General features: G+C 30.4%; 1 protein-coding gene across 4 annotated transcripts in view; it reads left to right on the top strand.

Moving 5' to 3' along the window:
- LOC133325742 (fasciclin-1) overlaps positions 1-16,739 on the top strand; it is a 31,979-nt gene extending 15,240 nt beyond the window's left edge. For 2 of the 4 annotated variants that reach the window (XM_061534465.1, XM_061534463.1), the window contains 13 exons: positions 5,592-5,724; positions 5,926-6,095; positions 6,165-6,301; positions 7,815-7,911; positions 7,987-8,155; positions 8,370-8,542; positions 14,229-14,374; positions 14,523-14,613; positions 14,694-14,914; positions 14,992-15,154; positions 15,235-15,382; positions 15,544-15,579; positions 16,442-16,739. In XM_061534465.1, coding sequence (XP_061390449.1) covers positions 5,592-5,724; positions 5,926-6,095; positions 6,165-6,301; positions 7,815-7,911; positions 7,987-8,155; positions 8,370-8,542; positions 14,229-14,374; positions 14,523-14,613; positions 14,694-14,914; positions 14,992-15,154; positions 15,235-15,382; positions 15,544-15,579; positions 16,442-16,647 — 1,890 coding nt within the window. In that variant the 3' untranslated portion in view covers positions 16,648-16,739. The remainder of the gene's footprint in view (positions 1-5,591; positions 5,725-5,925; positions 6,096-6,164; positions 6,302-7,814; positions 7,912-7,986; positions 8,156-8,369; positions 8,543-14,228; positions 14,375-14,522; positions 14,614-14,693; positions 14,915-14,991; positions 15,155-15,234; positions 15,383-15,543; positions 15,580-16,441) is intronic. The other 2 variants (XM_061534464.1, XM_061534466.1) reach the window with 2 other exon arrangements.
- Positions 16,740-17,935: the final 1,196 nt, after the last annotated feature.

The raw sequence follows: 17,935 nt of genomic DNA, 5'->3' as shown, positions 1-17,935 counted from the left end.
TGGTTTTATCACTAATAAGTTAATTAAATGTCTCGCGTTATAATTTCTTTGGAAATGTTCTTGTTGTTCTTATTTCAATTTCAGTTCATCATCCCTCATAATTATTCTGGATGTTGGATGTATTTTTTTTTCTACTTCTTTTTGTTGTAATTAATTTTTATTAAAATACATTTGAAATTGACGACCTCTGACCAGCGTTGATGAGGCGCTGACAACAATGATGTGATGTATCATTGACAGCTTCAGCCGACATTACAAAGTCATAAATTGTAATGACGTTTTCTTCACTTTTTCTCATTAAAAAATTAATGGAAGACAACAACAAATTTAATTACTTTATTTGATTCAATTATGGTCAAACACGACACTCGAACTAACAATCATAAAAAATTTAAGGTTTTCATTTTTAAAAGCTTTGTGCATGAATTTTGTATGTTTCAAATTTGTATGAATGTTTTCAAATCAATTGAGGCAATTGAGAATTTTGGAGGAGAGGTTTCCATTTCTTCGTGTTTTATGTCACAATAAAGTATGTACATACATACGTATGTTTGACATTTTAAAGTTCGTACGTGGTGTTTGAAGGGAGTTTTGATGGTGATATTCAATATCCAAACAAATAAAATCAATAGCACTTCTTGGTGCAGTAAATGTTATGTGTGTAATTCGAATAAAAATATGTAAAATGGGGGTTCTACAGGCATACTCGAAATGAGAAATGATTTTTTGGGACAAGAAACAATTAACTTATATAAATATTAGGGCAGATAAATAATTCATATATCAAATGATAATAGACAGCTGTAAAATTTTAGGAGGGTTCCAATAAATATTACAAATGCTATGTAGATGAAATATTATTAAAAAAAAATTAAAAAAGATTATTTCAAAAAATTTAAAAATATTTCAAAATATTATTTGACAAACATTATATGCAAAATAGAATTTTAAAAAAATATTTAAAAATATTATTATATAAAAAACAATATTATTTAAAATCAATACTGTCATTTCTTGTGATGTCACAAATGATCCTGTGATTAATATACCCGAAAATGTTAACTTTAACGACACCATTCGAAACTATAGATCTATTCGTTTATTTTACAAAAACATATTGTACTTGCTGTTATTATTATTATTGAATAGAAAATATTAGCTGAACAATTTTTTTCTAAATCATGATATTAAGCAATTGTGCGAGAGAAAAGGATATGTTATATATTTTCCCTAATTCTTTATGTTCTCGTATACATACATGTACATAGTTTCTATTAGATTTTGCTTAAATGAACTTTGTTCCAGTTTTGATTTTATTCTCAACAATAGTTGTAAAGATTTGTTTTCGAAAGTTTCCCACAACAAATTGTGTTTTCCCATTTTCCCTTGTCATTTTAACTGGAACAACATATAACCATGTTTGATTGATTTGCATGGTCCATCGATGGTGATAACAAGCGACAATTGCACATGTCTTCCGGAAAGGAAGCTTTCTCTATCTCTCCCTCTCTGCGGATGTTTGTTGTAACAAACACCTCAAAAGTGTGATTTTCTCCCCCTTTGTTGTATGTTTCCCAACTGCTAACAAGTGCCGTACAGAGGACCCGACCAAACATGTATGACGAATTAAAATAATATTTAGTTCAATAAACTTGAGAGGACACACACATCGATGCAGAGGCATTGATAGGAATGACACAAGATGTGAAAGTTATTCATGTCGATATTACAGCTCATAATTCTTCTCTTTAGTTAAGGGCGGTTTTCTTACTTTGCTGTATTGGTGTTCGATTCGATTACCATGGAAATTACATTTGCTGTGCTTGTGGCAGTCAGTCAGCCTACACCCAATTCATACCACGAAAGGGGACATTGTACGGAAAAAAATGTGAAATGTGATTAGAAATGGGTTCTGGTTGTGTCATTGACAAGACATGTGTACAGACGGACATGTCTTTAATGTCGTCACTAACAATGACGTTACAATATATGTTACGCTGTTGTCACTATGTTTTGATCGCCAAACCATTTATTTCAAATACACAAATGGGGTATTTTGCAAAATTCGTATTTATTTCCTTATATCACAACCACATACACACTCACTCACACACATACATGTGGCGAAAAGGAAAAATCAATGAATACCACAAAATATATGGAAATTCGGAAAGTGATTGTAAGGCCGGCCCATTTCTTTATCTTTCTTATTGCTGCATCTGTTTGCCAGCGATAAAGGGAAACCAAAAAATCCTAATCGCTTGACTGATTCTGAAAGGAAGCACAAATCAATAGCTGGATCGTAGATAATCGGATTTGATAAAATTAAATTGACTTACAAATGTTTAATTAGAAGGCACAACCGAATTCAATGTCACCGAATGTAGCTGACGCAGTCGTCTATTGGCCATTGTTTTGTTGTGTGGGGTGGTTGTTTTTGTTTGGACAAAGGGATGCTTCCCGTTTGCCGGAAACTATTAACACAACATGTGCGAATTTTGTATTCATTGCATGACGCAGCGTTCGTTGTGTTACATTGTCGCATTGTCCCCGTTAAGAGGGGTTTGAGGTTTTGCCAAATCTCTGGCTCTTGTTACATAAATCAAGCTATTAACTATAACAAAACGGACCATGTCCCATTGGGAAATGCAGTTAACACATTTGCAATGGACATAATTTGGACACTAATTTTCTATAGTTAAGACAGTTAGCGATTGTTTTGGCCCATAAATCAATGTTATCTAATAGGTAATGGTTGATTTTTGAAAGGGAAAAAATGCGTAGACACTTGTAAATGGTTTTGGTAAATGAACAAAATGTTAACAAAATTATTTGAAACATAGAAATTTAAAAAATATATTGACAAGAATTTGCAATAATATAAAATAAAGTTGTAAGGATTTAAACCGAAACCGACTTTAACTTTATCCCTTTGTTTTGAAGCATAAATTATACCACAGATGAAAAATATATGTATGAACCGATTTCAACTAAATTCGAATGACGAATATCCAAACACTTCTCTTTAAATTGTTTAAATGTCAACGGGGTGGGTGTATAATCTGATTGTAACCATATAAGTCGTTTATTTTGAATGTGGTTTAAGTCCATGCTTTCTTATATTAATATATATTTAAAGGTTTGGGTTTGATTTGTTCAAAAATATTTTTAAGTGGTATTACTTATGTTTGTGGTTTTCTGCCCTTTAACATGATAGACTTTATAACGTAATATGTTTTGTAAACTTTTGTAAAAAACCAAGATTTCTATCAAAACCTAAAATGAACTTAAACCACTTTAAAAATAAACGACTCATAACTTAACATGAGGGACGATATATGTTTTTTTTTACATAGGCAGTCTGACGTAGCTAGGGTTATATCATTTTTTATTCCTGCATATTTTAAACAAATGCAAATATCAAATCTCGGATCGAATGGTCTTTATTTTGTATGCGAAAATGTGGTTATCTTTTCCTTATGATTCACACATGGCACACCAGCAACACCGATTGTAACGTGATTTATGCCGAATATTTTTTTATGTGGGTATATCATATTTTTTACCTAGGTATATGCAAAAAATACATGTATATTTTGAAAAATGCAGGTATATATAAATTACAATGTTTTATCTTGGCTAAAAGTACACCATTATTTTTAGTAACATGTTGATATTTTTTTACGGATTTTCTAAATACTAATTTCGATGTAAAAATCAACCACTTCAATCAAATTAATGGTCTTTCTGATAACTCAAATTTTGGAATTGGAAAAAATGAAGATTTTTCAATAGGGGTAATTTTTTGGCAATGCAAACTAATTAAGACAATCTGCTGATTTTTTTTCAAGCGCCCAAGCTGATTGTTAGTTAAATTGACATGTTTATGGGATAATGACATCGATTTTATCAAAATCGATAAAACAATAAACAATGGCAAATCGATCTAATGAAGTTGGTTAAAAACATTTAGCACTTACCATTTAGGACCATTTAGAGGGTGCGAGTCTTTAATCCAATCTGCAAAAAAAATGTGAACATATGTTGTAAAAATTTCGGCGATATGTTGGAAAAAGAATACTTTGTCAACTAATTGAGCAATGAATATTTTTGCAATGCCATAAATAAGGAAAATGGACTGCTATTAAATACCAAATACGAGTATATGAAATAAATTCAAGTTTATTGTATTTCTTTCAAAAGTTTTTAGAATCGTTTACAATCCTCCCTAAAATATACCATAAAAAATATTCACACATTTTTACATTACATGTTAGGATTAATAGAGTTTTTGTCAATGATTTTACAAAATTGAAATCACGTAGTTGGGCCTCACCCACACAAATTCTACATTGCTATTTGCAAATATATGTATTTGCAATTTTGGAAAATTGTTTTGAAGTGATAAATAAGAATATAATCACATCTTTGAGAAATAAAAATGTAGTTTACCATTTTTCAACTGAAATACATTTGGAAAATAATAATATTTCATCCCCATTTTCCATTGAAATGGCTCTAAATAATGTTAGAAATATGGCATTAGATTCAATACTGGGTAAGAATTAGAAATCTATTATAAAATAGTTTTCATTCATCTACCGAAAATATGCCATCAAGAAATTTTTGTTATGACTTTTTTCCTCAACTGTTTTAGTCTTCAGTTAAATTTGTAATTCAATTAGACATTGACATGTCTGTCTCTTGTCTGTAGTACTGGGTATGAATGCTCCCCGACGAAAAATTTGGCTTGTTTTAAAATAATTCCATGCATAATGAGATGTAGATGTGAATGCCAAAATCTTGTCTGGATGATATGAAGTACTCATGTACTAAAAGTGGAATGACCTTTATAACTTATTTGGCAGAAGGAGAAACTAAACAATGTACACGAGGACACAAAAAGAAACTAGCAAGCAATGTTGTTAAAAAACAATTTTATTAGGAAATATACATGGGGCTTACAGTATTTTGGGTGTAGTACAAAAGTAAGTACAAAAAGTAAGTTGGGGGACTAACATTGGGGTCTTTCATTCTCAGAATAGATGATTTTTCGTCGATTGTTTTCACATGAAAATACCTTTAGTGGATACAATTCATATGATTGCATTCATCGTGTCAATTTCGAATTAATAATATTTATAACCAATATTTTCCAAATTGACTACATTTATAGATCGATTTCTTCCTAATAGTATTGTTCCCCTTAGCTATTAGTTATATCCCACTAGATAACTTCTATTCTCAAACCTTTTTTAACTATAATTTAAACGTTAACATATCACGCCTTTATATAGTCAATACAAAAAATTGCTAACATCGTCTATCTGATGGTAAATAGTGCAACAAACTATTGTAAATAATGACAGAAACGTTCTTTGTTTTCGAATTTGACAACATTGTTTAGCCACAGCGTTACATTGAAAGTGTAATAAACTTTGCTAAGTCTGCTAATTTTGGTGGTATTGAAAAATAAAACCAAAAAAGAAAAAAACTTTTCTTTTATGACACATGAATAGCTTTTGTCGAATAAAACTTTATCGCTTAATTCTCTATGTCTCTATTTTTCTCTTTATTTTTTTCCTTTGCAGTTTTATAGTCTATTGGAACAGAATCAAATTGCCAATTCCACATTATCCTTGAGAGCCTGTACACTGTTCGTACCTACAAATGAGGCATTCCAGCGTCACAAGAACAAGGCCACGTATGTCCTTTATCACATGGGTAAGTCCTCGTCGTCGAACTGGCTAGATAAATTGTCTGGGCAACAACTAAATGAATGGCTGCTGTCTGGCATTTATCACTTGATTACATTGTTTCCATTTATTGTTGTTGTTGTTGATTTTAAATTAATTACAAATATGTTTTTGTTTTTTTTTTACTTCACAAATTGAAATCTTAATTGAAATTGAATTTGTTTTCCAGCTACCGTTGCCATGACTCAGGATCAATTAACAAAGACCATACCATCCGATATGGATGGTAATCCTCCATTGTATATAACGAAGAATCGTAATGGTGATATTTATGTGAACAATGCCCGCATTATACCATCATTGTCGGTGGAAATGACCAATAACGAGGGTAAAAGACAGGTAAGTTGATCTCGTATGGGGTTTCCTTCAAGTTATGTTGATTATTCTTTATGTTTTTAATTATTATAGGTGATGCATATTATTGACGAAGTTTTAGTACCCCTTACACCGCTGCCTAATACTAAAACGGAAATCACCAATCCAGATGCATTTCAATTCTTGCAGCAGTCTGATTTACTTGACATTGGAGAAGATCATCGTTTAAGGTATGTGCGAGTTTTAGACAATATGTATCGAATCAACAGAATAGTGTGGGTAATTCTAAATAAATACATTTAGCATATAATAAAACACTACATTTGGTAATATGAACAGTATTCCATAGTCAGGCGAAACAGGCATCAACATGTGTTTCAAAAATAAAATGAAAATCGCCTATGGTCATCAGGTTAGCATAAGCCAAACTGTTCAAAGTTGTTATTGTAATGGTTTATATTTCCGTAGTTTTGGCGGTTTATTTGGGATACCATTTGTATTTTGGTTTTGCAAAATAGTCAGGCTGAATCCCAGATTGTTGTTTTTATAAAAAACAACTATTTATTAGTGGGGAATGTATGACATTGTTTGCCGAGGGGTAAGACAGGGAAGACTATAGTTTCGGATCACGCCACTGATCCTCATCAGTTCCCTTAGTTTTTTGTTGGGATATTCTCCCCAGAAGCTATTGCTTCCATACAAAAAACCTTTCATACCCAAAATGTCTCTTGTAACAAAGCGAAGTACTTAGCTGACCAACGTCATAAACTGTATGAGAATTTCGCTGGTGCCTCACTTCGAGGTTAACAAGGCATTTACAAACAATACCATACCTTTACCACTGTTGTGTGTTGTCACATCGCGACAAATGCACACAACGATTTTGTTGGTGTTGCTAGCAACAAACCAAACAGTTTAACCGTGCCTGCGTCTTCAACTTCAGTAGTGTTGGCGGTTTATTTGGGATGCCATTTGTATTTTGTTTTTGCAAAATAGTCAGGCTGAATCCCAAATTGTTGTTTTTATAAAAAACAACCAAATTTGTGTATACGAGGAGAATTTTCTGACTGATGTCAGGAAATCTGGGAAAAATATACATATAAGAGAAAAGAATGATCGATATTGAAAAATATAAAATTTAAAATGTCATCACAAAAAATATGGATAATGAAAACAAATTGAACTTTAATGAAATTGAATTTTGTATTAATATACATCATTGCGATTTGAATGGTGTAAATAAAGGGGAAAGCATCATCATATATATCCGAAAATAATAATCAGAATCATACAGCAATATTCCCTTAACATATCAATTATGACTGTGCTATCCTGATGACCAATTATGAACACATTGATTTTATTACGTAATGGAAAAATAATGCTATTTAGATGACCACTATATATTTCGAATCACAAAATATTCTCTTAAAATTTCAATAATGACTGTGCTATCCTGATGACCAATTGTAAAAAATGATTTTATTTTGTCATTGAAAAATAATACTATTTAGTTGAACATAGTACATGTTTCGAATCACAAAATTGTTGAATATTTCAATATTGCGTAATATTTCAATATTGTGTGATAAACAAAAAAATCCCGAAAAAATAGATTGGTAAACATTAGTTCAAGTCATGTTAATCAATATGTCAGTATTATATTTCAGTTAGCTACGTCTTTAGAAATTTCCTCTGAAAATCTTTATCATAATTATTTTTTCATTTCATATATTATTTCAGAGTCTATCGTTCTCAAGTCACTCTAAAAGGCAAGGAAAATTTATTCCAATCACCTGGTGGACATACATTCCTTATACCAGTTGATGAAGGTTTCAAGGTAAGCAATTCACATGGCTTTCAGTTTATTTTCGCAGAAAAATAATTTCATTTCCTTTCATATTTGGAATGATAGGCTACTGCCCGCAGCAGTTTAGTGGATAAAAAAGTTATCGACGGACATGTCCTATTAAACAATGTGATATTTACTGCGGCCGCACCCATTGAAGTGCCACAAACCACTGCCGCTTTCGAGGATAATATAAAGGTTACAGTGACTTTCTTCAAAGAAAAGAATGGCATAAGTAAGTACAAGTGAATGTTCAAATAATGCTATTGATATTTATTTGTATGACTGTGTGTGTATGTGTGCGTGTTTGAGTACTCCAACACACACAGATAGTGAATATAAAGACTGTCATAAAGACGGATTTTATGTTGAATGAAATGAAAACTATAAGTCTAATCCTCGTTCTTCTTCTTCTTCTACTTCTCTTCATTTCTCCCGTCTTCGTGTAGTGTATGTGAAATCGAATACTTTGCTGGGCGATAACAAACACGCCACCGGTGTGGTATTGTCGGAAATTGTGGCCGCCAATATTCCTGTACGTAATGGCGTTGTCCATTTAATAAAACGTCCTTTGATGATTGTCGATACAACGGTAACGGAATTCTTGCAGGTAAGTCCAAATGTATTCCAAATGCAATGCAACTACAGTAACAACATTTGCAATAAATACAACAACAAATAACAACAGAAACAGAGGCCGTAGTAGAACCAAATGCTACCGCACCACCACCACTACCACACATAAACATATGACTAGAGAAAACTAAATGATAAAAGAAGAGAAAATAAAATAATGTAAAAATAAAGTAGACACAAATGGAACCCCCCTCAAAGCCAGAATGTAAATTAGATGTTCTAGCATAGTATTTATTGCCAGAGATCCTGTTGCAGGATTTCTTGGTTTTAAAGCAAAGGCTTAACTAACCAAAAGCTGATTACTTGGCATTCTAAAGAGCTAAGCTAACAATTATCATTACTTAGGCTAAGGTTACACTTTTGGATTAGGCAAACGTGTTTAGAAAGGCTTTGATTTTGTTTTGAGTTGTTGGCCAGGAACGGCATGACTGTCGTTGGAAATGTTGTGGGTGTGTGCGCCAAGAATAAGCAACATTTATATGATTTTAAAACAATGGCTCTCACAAGAACAAAGTTATATGGAATTTCCAAAAAAAAAAAAAACATTCCCAAAGGAAACATGTAAACACACATCCTTTACACTGCACCCCCACACACACATACACACATCAAAACAAATTAACTGCGAACATTTTGCCAAAAATACCCAAAGACTGGTTTTACCTTGAACTGAATTTAATTATCATTTTCCCCAAAAATGAGAGAAAGAGAGAGAGAAAAAATTACAAACACAAGTCAAGAAGAGAAACAACACAATAACAAGATTCGGTTCTCAGTAAAATCAAAGCGAAATTTTATTTTAAAATAATTTTTAAAATATAAATTTTATTTTAAAAAAATTTTGGGTGTGATGTAAGTATGCCAACGACAACAACAACAACAACAACAAGTAAAACTGTTTGTTTGTATAAATTCATTCAAAAAATTCCAAGAAAACAATTTCAAATTAATCAATGAATCGACAATTTTCTTTTTGTGTTTGATTTTTTTAATTTGTGTACAAAATTCTAAAGAAAACAATCGAAACTATATATTTAAACATTTTTATTAGCGTTCATTTCAAACAAAAGAGAATTTTAATCCGCTAAATAAATTGGCCATAAAAAGCATTTATATGTATTTCGCAACAATGCTTTACAGAGCACCGTAGAAGATAATGTTGAAAATATAAGAGAAATTACAAAATATTCCGTTTTTGTTATATAATAATGATCGGAAGAGAAATATTATTTTTAGTATTTTCAATTGGCAAAGTTTTTGTGTTTAATTTGGGGATTTGATAGTAAAAGTACAGAACTTTTTGGAAACAATATGGAATATAACTATGCCTAATCTCCTCTTTTTAATATTTAATTAAAACATTTTGTTTGTTCTAAAAACTAGTAAAAAATTTTCAAATTTATAGAAGGACGATCGAACAAAATTTCAATAAGTATAATATTCTAACAGATTCTGGAACGGAGTAATTCTTTATTAATTTCCAATCACCAATAATCTATTTCCTAGTTTTATCTTTATTGCTTCGCAGACTTCAACAATAAGTTAAATAAAATGCTTTCAATTTCATTTCAGCATAAATAATTTTACTTTATGAGTGCAATTGAATTCATATAAACTAAAAATGTATACAAAATTTCTTCTACGGTGCTTCTCCGGACTCCAAAATTTTCATAATGCAATGCTCTTTATAATTTCTTATCTATGAAAGGTTTAAAATTCTAATCAATCGAATCTGGTTCATAAAAACTCTGTGCATATACTTCCCTTACACTTTAAAATTTTTTACCAAAATTTTACTAATCCAAAAACAAACACATGTGTATATTTGGTTCAGGGTTGAAATTAAGTTCTTCAACAAATTGGCATATCTATTTCATTTTCATTTTGGTTCTCTAACTTTTTTTAAACAATTGGCTTTAAGGAGATATTTTTATGTTGAATCGAAATGGTGGGGAATGATTTACAAACAAATTGGAAGATTAATAATTACAACAATCTAAAATTTCTTATGACATTTGAAATCATTCTCTAACTGAACATGTGTTTAGCTTTTTTGCTTGACATTTCAAAGATTTCACTGAACATAAACATGCTGTTTACACCATGCAATGGAAAACATATTATAAATTGTTATTAAAAACATAGTATGTATGTATGTATGTATGTATGTATTAATTCAATGTATGTATTAATTCGATACGGCGATAATTTGGATAATTGCCATCCATTGCATAGTGTAAACTAGTACCGTACGTAATAACTTCTAAAGCGCCCCCAAATTTCAGTTCATTGTAATCACAATCATTAAATCCTACGTTGAACATATCCGCCTGCTCGGTAACCTCATTACTCTCTTAAATGTTGTGATATATTTTTTTGGTTTAGTTTAGTTCTATTTTCATATTTGATGTGATTTTTAATGTTTGTTCTTTTATCTTTGTAAAACTTTTCATTCTTTTTTTACCAAATGTATTTTCTTAAACTAAAAAAATACACGTGCCTCCTGGATTTTATTGTAATTCCCTACTTGTTCAAAAAAACAAACATCCTGAAAACTACCAAAAAACATTTGTAGTCGTTTAAGGTAATTACCCGTTTTATTATAAAAAGAATTAAAATATATAATATTAAAAAAACAGGATTTTATTATTATTTACAAATATTGGCTGTAGTTTATTTTGGTGATCGAAAATTTTGAGATATGCATGATGTTTTTTGTTTTGTTCATTATTTGATTTGCATTTCCACATTCGATAATTTATAACAATAATTTCACATGTTTCATTTCGTATTAGCATGTTTTGAAAAAAATTGCAACCGCATACAAAATATTACAGATTTTTTTCCAAATATTTCAATGCATGTCAGAAAATATATGTATATTCTTTGTAATATGAAAATTAAAATCAAGTATTAAAAAATGTCCAGTGAAAAGAGTTAAATGTTTGGTCTCCGCGACAGACCCATACAGAAATGTCCATCTAAAGATTTCAGATGTGTTTCCAGATTCCTAGCTAATTTATTGATCTGGAGTTTATAACATTCAATTTTAGTCCATTTTAAATTAACATATCTGAAATGTCTACCAAATACCTAAAAAAATAAGTTTTATTTATCGAAATATTTGTCTGAAATATATAATATGTTTCATGCAATCATCCATTTGTATAAGACAACGGCTGGACATTTTTTGTAATGGGTTCTAAACTATTTTGAGGAATGAGTTGCTTTTGTGGAAGTTCAGCTTTTGAATGCAAATATGCGCCATGACATGAGTCCTTACATAATTTAGAATTCGTCTATAAAGACTTCTTTCATGTTTTTCATAATGTTCACACGAAGAAATTATAATTTTTAATGTCATTATAAACGAATTCGAAACTATATATTCTGATCTTGTATAAATATCCAAAAATATACAAATTGCCATCCATCCACCATATTCATTTGACAACAAAAATGCGAAGCAAAAAACAAATTAAAACAAAAACATATTCATGTTTGTATCATGCCAAATCGATCACCCGCCGAATGAAAAGCATTGTTCTTTGCACGAAGTATAAGTTTTATTTGTCAAAATATCACAAAATGAGAAATCATACAAAATAATCAAATAAAGTAATAATAGTAAAACATATTAAAGTAATATCCTAGAAAAATATTAATAATCGATTATTTTTGTTATGGCAAAATTACAAATAAAAAAACAAAACGACAACAAACAAAACTACGACATTAATGGCAAAATCATAATTCCAATTTGCGTAAATTTCCTTATGCACGAACTTCAAAACAATATTCAACCATTCATTCAACCAACCAATCAACAAAACGACTAAACGAACACCCACAACATTAAACCTAAAAAACCGAACTGAAAAATTCGAAAATGGTAATCCATGAATGAATGAATGCCAAAATGGTGCGATGTGATGAACACAATGTCATGCAACCTCCTCTGTCTTCGTCTATGTTTGCCATGACACACTCCGACTATCCTCATATGCATCATAAAACGATAACGGTAGATTGTAAGTATAAACTGTTACCCTAAAATAAATCCCAAGCCTTCATAGGAGGCTGCAATCAAAACCAAATATGTATTTATATGCAAAAAAGCCAGCTTGTTTTTCACGTTACCAACCAACCAATCAACCAACAACACACAGAGAGCATTTTTGATCATCGTCACTTGTAAAACTCAAAATCATTACAAAATTAAAAATTGGCAACAAAAGACACACCAATTCTAAAACTCTCTTCCAAATTCATGATTCTAATTTTCCAAAACAAAAACGTCTTTTTCACTTTTTTTTTTTGTTGATCGATTTTTTTTTTTATTAATTTTTGTGTTATTTGCAAATATATGTATGTTTTCACTGATATATTCTTATTTTTGAGTGTTTTGTTTTTGTTGTTTCTATCATTTATTTGAACTTTGCTGAACATTTTACTTGTCAAGCCACATTGTGTAACCTCAGCTAAAGCTGTCGCAGTAGGAATTGTGTTATCCCTAACAAGTATATTTATAAATTCCCAAATCCATTCAAAAGCATACCCAACACCCACCTATACTATACATCTACACATCCACATACACACACACCTAACATATACATAATATGTATGTATAACTTTGGGTAATTTTAAGTTGCTATTTATTATTTTCTTTGAACATTTTCATTGAGAATCTGTGCGAAAACAATCATTGAAACCAATTACAATGTTTGAAATTCGAAATGAAATATATCAAATAATTATTTGATGGGGACTTTAATTGTTGTAAATAAAGATATTTCAACTGCTATAAACTTTGTAACTGGTTTAAAAAAAGCATTGCGTGTAAAAAAGTCTTATATTGTGGTGAAATATAAATACTAGTACAAAAAATCAGTTAAATTTTTGATCGCTATAATCTATAGCCGTTATAAATTTAAGGGCACAAGAATTTCAGAATATAAACGATAGACGATTTAGTCTGTATATGGAACATCATGCTTATTTTATAGACAAAAAATGGGTTTGGAGGTTATTAGATGACAATCGATTTAGCTTTCATTTAAAATACAGCCGACCTTTCGGTCTATGGATTAGTTTTGAAGTCTTTGATATCCCCACTTGCCTAAAAATACCCGTCACGTCGGTTAGAGAATTCGGCTTTGTTATCAAATATGGAAAAGTTAGTGTAGTGTTGGTGTTCGCTGAAAATCCATTAAGCGAATAACTTAAACAGAAATACGGACATCACTAAATGCCAATTTATTCCACTATACATCTAATGTGCGCCAGACTCATCTGTCAATGTTAGCGTGAATTAGAAAGAAAGAAAAAAATTAATCCACTTTAGCATTAAAACAAGCATTACAAAAAACTAAAACTCTTACAAACAAGCCTTATTGTCTGACATATTAGACGTTTGGTTCCTAAGTCTTTTAGTATTTTTAATTTGTTGAATAATTAAATTGAAATAATAAGATGACTAAAAACTAAAGAAAGTCACCTACTGTTGTATTAATATTTTACCACAATTGAAATCATTTGTATTCTATTTTATTATCATCATCATAATTTGAATGTAAACTGCTTGAATGAAACACCACAAAAACACGTTAACGATTTATTTTTTGGAGACACAATTAAACGAATTTCTATTTCCGATTCTATTTCAACAGGAACATGGAGCTTTGAAGGCATTCTTCGATACAATCATGGCCAATGGTGGCTATGTTCTGAATGACATTAAAAACTACAGCAAGGTCACAATTCTGGCACCAAGCAATGAGGCTTGGGAAAATCCTGCCATTGAACATATTAGAAAGTATGTCAGCGACTGGTGATTATTATTTGTTTTGCTTTCTTTTTGGTTTTTTGGTTTGCTCCAATTATAAATTCACTATTATTATTAGCTATTGAAATACTAAAATAATTTTCTAATCAATTTGTATTTAAATGTTTTTGTCCCACAGCAACACAGAAAGAATGCGTGAAATTTTGAATATGCACATCATTCGGGATCCTTTGAATATTGAAAACATCAAAGAAAAGAATCAAAATATGGTGAGTTAATCAGGAGGAAGACACAAATCCACATTTTTATATAACATTCCTTTTTTGTGTGTTTGTTTTGTTATGGACAGATTGCCCAGGTGCCCACACTTAGCAACCACACTTTCCTCTACTTCAACATTAATGGCGAGGGTGAAGATGAAGTCATCACTGTGGAAGGTGGTGGCGTTAATGCCACAATTGTTCAAGCCGATGTTGCCAACACCAATGGTTTCGTTCACATCATTGACAAAGTTTTGGGTATCCCCTCCACAACCGTGTTGGGCAAAATGGAAAGTGACCCCATGTTAAGGTAATTGGATGAGACACGCAATTGCTTTCACCCGTACGAGGGCCAATGTCAACTGTTTTTTTTCTTTTATTTTACAGCGACACCTACAAAATGGGTCAATTCTCCTCCTTCAACGAGCAGTTGAACAACACAAATAGGCACTTTACTTACTTCGTGCCACGCGACAAGGGCTGGCAGAAAATTGAATTGGACCATCCTTCGGTGCACAAGAAATTGTTCATGAGAGATTTTGCCTATCACGTAAGTTTGGCAGCAGAATTTTGATGCGTGTGAAAGAAAGATACCCATGGATTGTTCTGAAACGTTTTTTTCTCTTCTAGTCACGTGCTGTTTTGGAACGTCATTTGGTCATTGCCGATCAGGTGTATACAATGAAAGATTTGGTTGCCATGTCAAAACAAAATGACTCAATTCGCTTGCCCACATTTAGAGATTCACTTAAAATTCGTGTTGAAGAAGAGGCTGGACGTAAGTATTTCCATATTTGTTATTATTAGATTTAATGTAAATGGGTTTGTAATAAAGGGAGTATGTTTTTGTACGTTGGTGTGAAATGTGATGAAATATTATAATAATTTTACTAACATTCTTTAATTATTTTATTTGAATTATTTTTTACAAACTCCAAGATCTTCATGATGAGTTTGCTTCTCATGAATGGAACGGTGAGTTTATGATAAAAAAAAAAACAAATACAAAGCAAAAAATATCATGGACTCATAACCTGCAACATTTATAAAGCTTCAACATAAAAAAACATTTCATCTATCCATTATTTACGCATACATATAAAGGAAAATATTTCATACAATGCAAACGAATTATATTTTGTATTCATCTTCAAATGTGAATACAAATAAATCAATCACGGATTTTCACAATTATGTTCATTTAGTTTATGATTAACATTTGGTTAATTATGAGGGCGATATGTCAATTGAGGGTCAAAATATTGCATAGCAGAATACCAAAACCTGAAAAAAAGGTTATCAAATATAAAGGAGACTACAACTTTAGTAATGTTAACGGCATTTCTGAGTAGTTCAATCTGGACTTTGTCAAGATTTTTCAGATTGAATAATAATTGAATATGACGAATAAATTAAATCGAGAGGTACTCTTTGGTATAGTCCGCACAACAGGAATATTATGGTATGGTCATATTATCCTATTTTCGGCCTCTCCTCGAACTATCGAATCAATAACTAAGAAAGAACAAACACAGTAAAAATATGCGGTCATACATATACATATAGGTGCATATATTACACATAGGTTACAATCATTAAATTATAAGACCTGTTTAAAAATCTGTGAGAACTCAAAAAATCTATCAAAGAAACTGCATGCCTGGGAGGGACATAATATTGATATTGAAACGTATTCACAAACAATTTATTTATCATAAATATATAAACTAACATATACTTCATCATTTGCATGTCATATGTATTCCACATATTTTATTCACTTTTAATCACCACAATATCTAAATTTATTTAAATCGCATTATTTCTCTTCTTCTAGGCTATGTCATCATTTGGAATCACAAAAAAATCAATGTCTATCGCCCCGATGTGGAGTGCATCAATGGCATTATCCACGTGATCGACTATCCCATGTTGGAGGAGAAGGATGTCGTCGCGAGCGGAGGTAGTTATCAGATAAAGACTAACTTCTGCATATTGTTTGCAAATCTCTTCATTATAGCAATAGCAAAAATTCTTTTCTAAACCAAAAAAAAAAAAAAAACAAATGTCTTTCTAAAAACAATAACAACAAACTCCTAAAATATAAATATTTAAATCATAAAAATCCATTAAACAACACACACACATAAAAATAACGAACCAATTGTGTATAAAGTTAAAAAAATGAAACAAAAAAATTAAAAACAAAAAATAATAATTCCATTTTCTAAATAGAAAACAAAACGACCATTTGAAAAAAAGCGTCAACACATGAAATGTCATTAAACACACACACACACACAAACACTCGTATCCATTGTCATTTATAAATTATGCATTTCGTTTTTGAATTTGAAAGAAAGAAACAAAACATTAAGCCACTTTAGCCTTAAAACACGCATTAAAGTTTTCAAAAATCAAATCTAAAACAAAAAATAAAAACTGTAACTTTAAACAAAAAAATCTATAAGAAATTTGTAGTTAATAATATATAACATAGATGTTTGATTAAAACAAATTAACTCATTGAATTTTTTGTTTGAAATTTAATAAGAAAACCAAAAAAGAAAAAAAAACAAAAACTATCACAAACAAATTCGAGCCTTATTGTCTGACACATTAGACGTTTGGTTTCTAAGTCTTTTAGTATTTTGAGTTAATTTTGAAAAATGAAATAATCACAATACTCTCTTCTCCCTCCAAGAATGTAATTTTAGTTTTGTATTTAATTATTGCCCAATATTGCCGCCCTTTTCATTTAAGTTACACATATACATACATACATACATACTTATTTACACACATATGAACATAAGCATTATTTGTTTGCCTTCATTTTGTTAATGCTCTTTAGAAAACACAAAAACCAACAACCTCATAATGTATGTCTAGTTTTCTTCTTCTTTTATAGAATTTAGTTATTTTGTACATTATTACTATTACGATTATTATTCGCATTATATAAATATTGTATTTTCTGTTTTCTATGTTTTTAATTATAAGTTTATTTTATTATTTTTTTTATAAAAAAGGCAAATTGCAAGAAATAATGAAGTAAAACGAATAATATTATTGTAAAAACCGACTGTCAACACAGTAGGACAAATGAAAAAAAAAATGTGAAAATTTATAAAAAGTAGAATTAAAAAAAACAAGACTAATAAAAAAAGTATTAATAAAATATAATTGGATTCTTTTAATTCGAAATTTAATTAAAATAATAATAAAATTAAACAAAATATTAATTGATGATATGGTTAATGTAGTTTTGACTTTTGAATTCACATCAAAATATATTGTCCTCTGTTGAAATGACGAGAAGTTTTAACAC

The sequence above is a fragment of the Musca vetustissima genome, unplaced genomic scaffold, assembly GCF_032173495.1.
Source record: "Musca vetustissima isolate MV318-11 ecotype Yass unplaced genomic scaffold, APGP_CSIRO_Mvet_v1 utg27337, whole genome shotgun sequence".
NCBI lineage: Eukaryota > Metazoa > Arthropoda > Insecta > Diptera > Muscidae > Musca > Musca vetustissima.
Note: the sequence above shows the minus strand (reverse complement) of the source record. Positions and strands in the feature narration are given on the sequence as shown.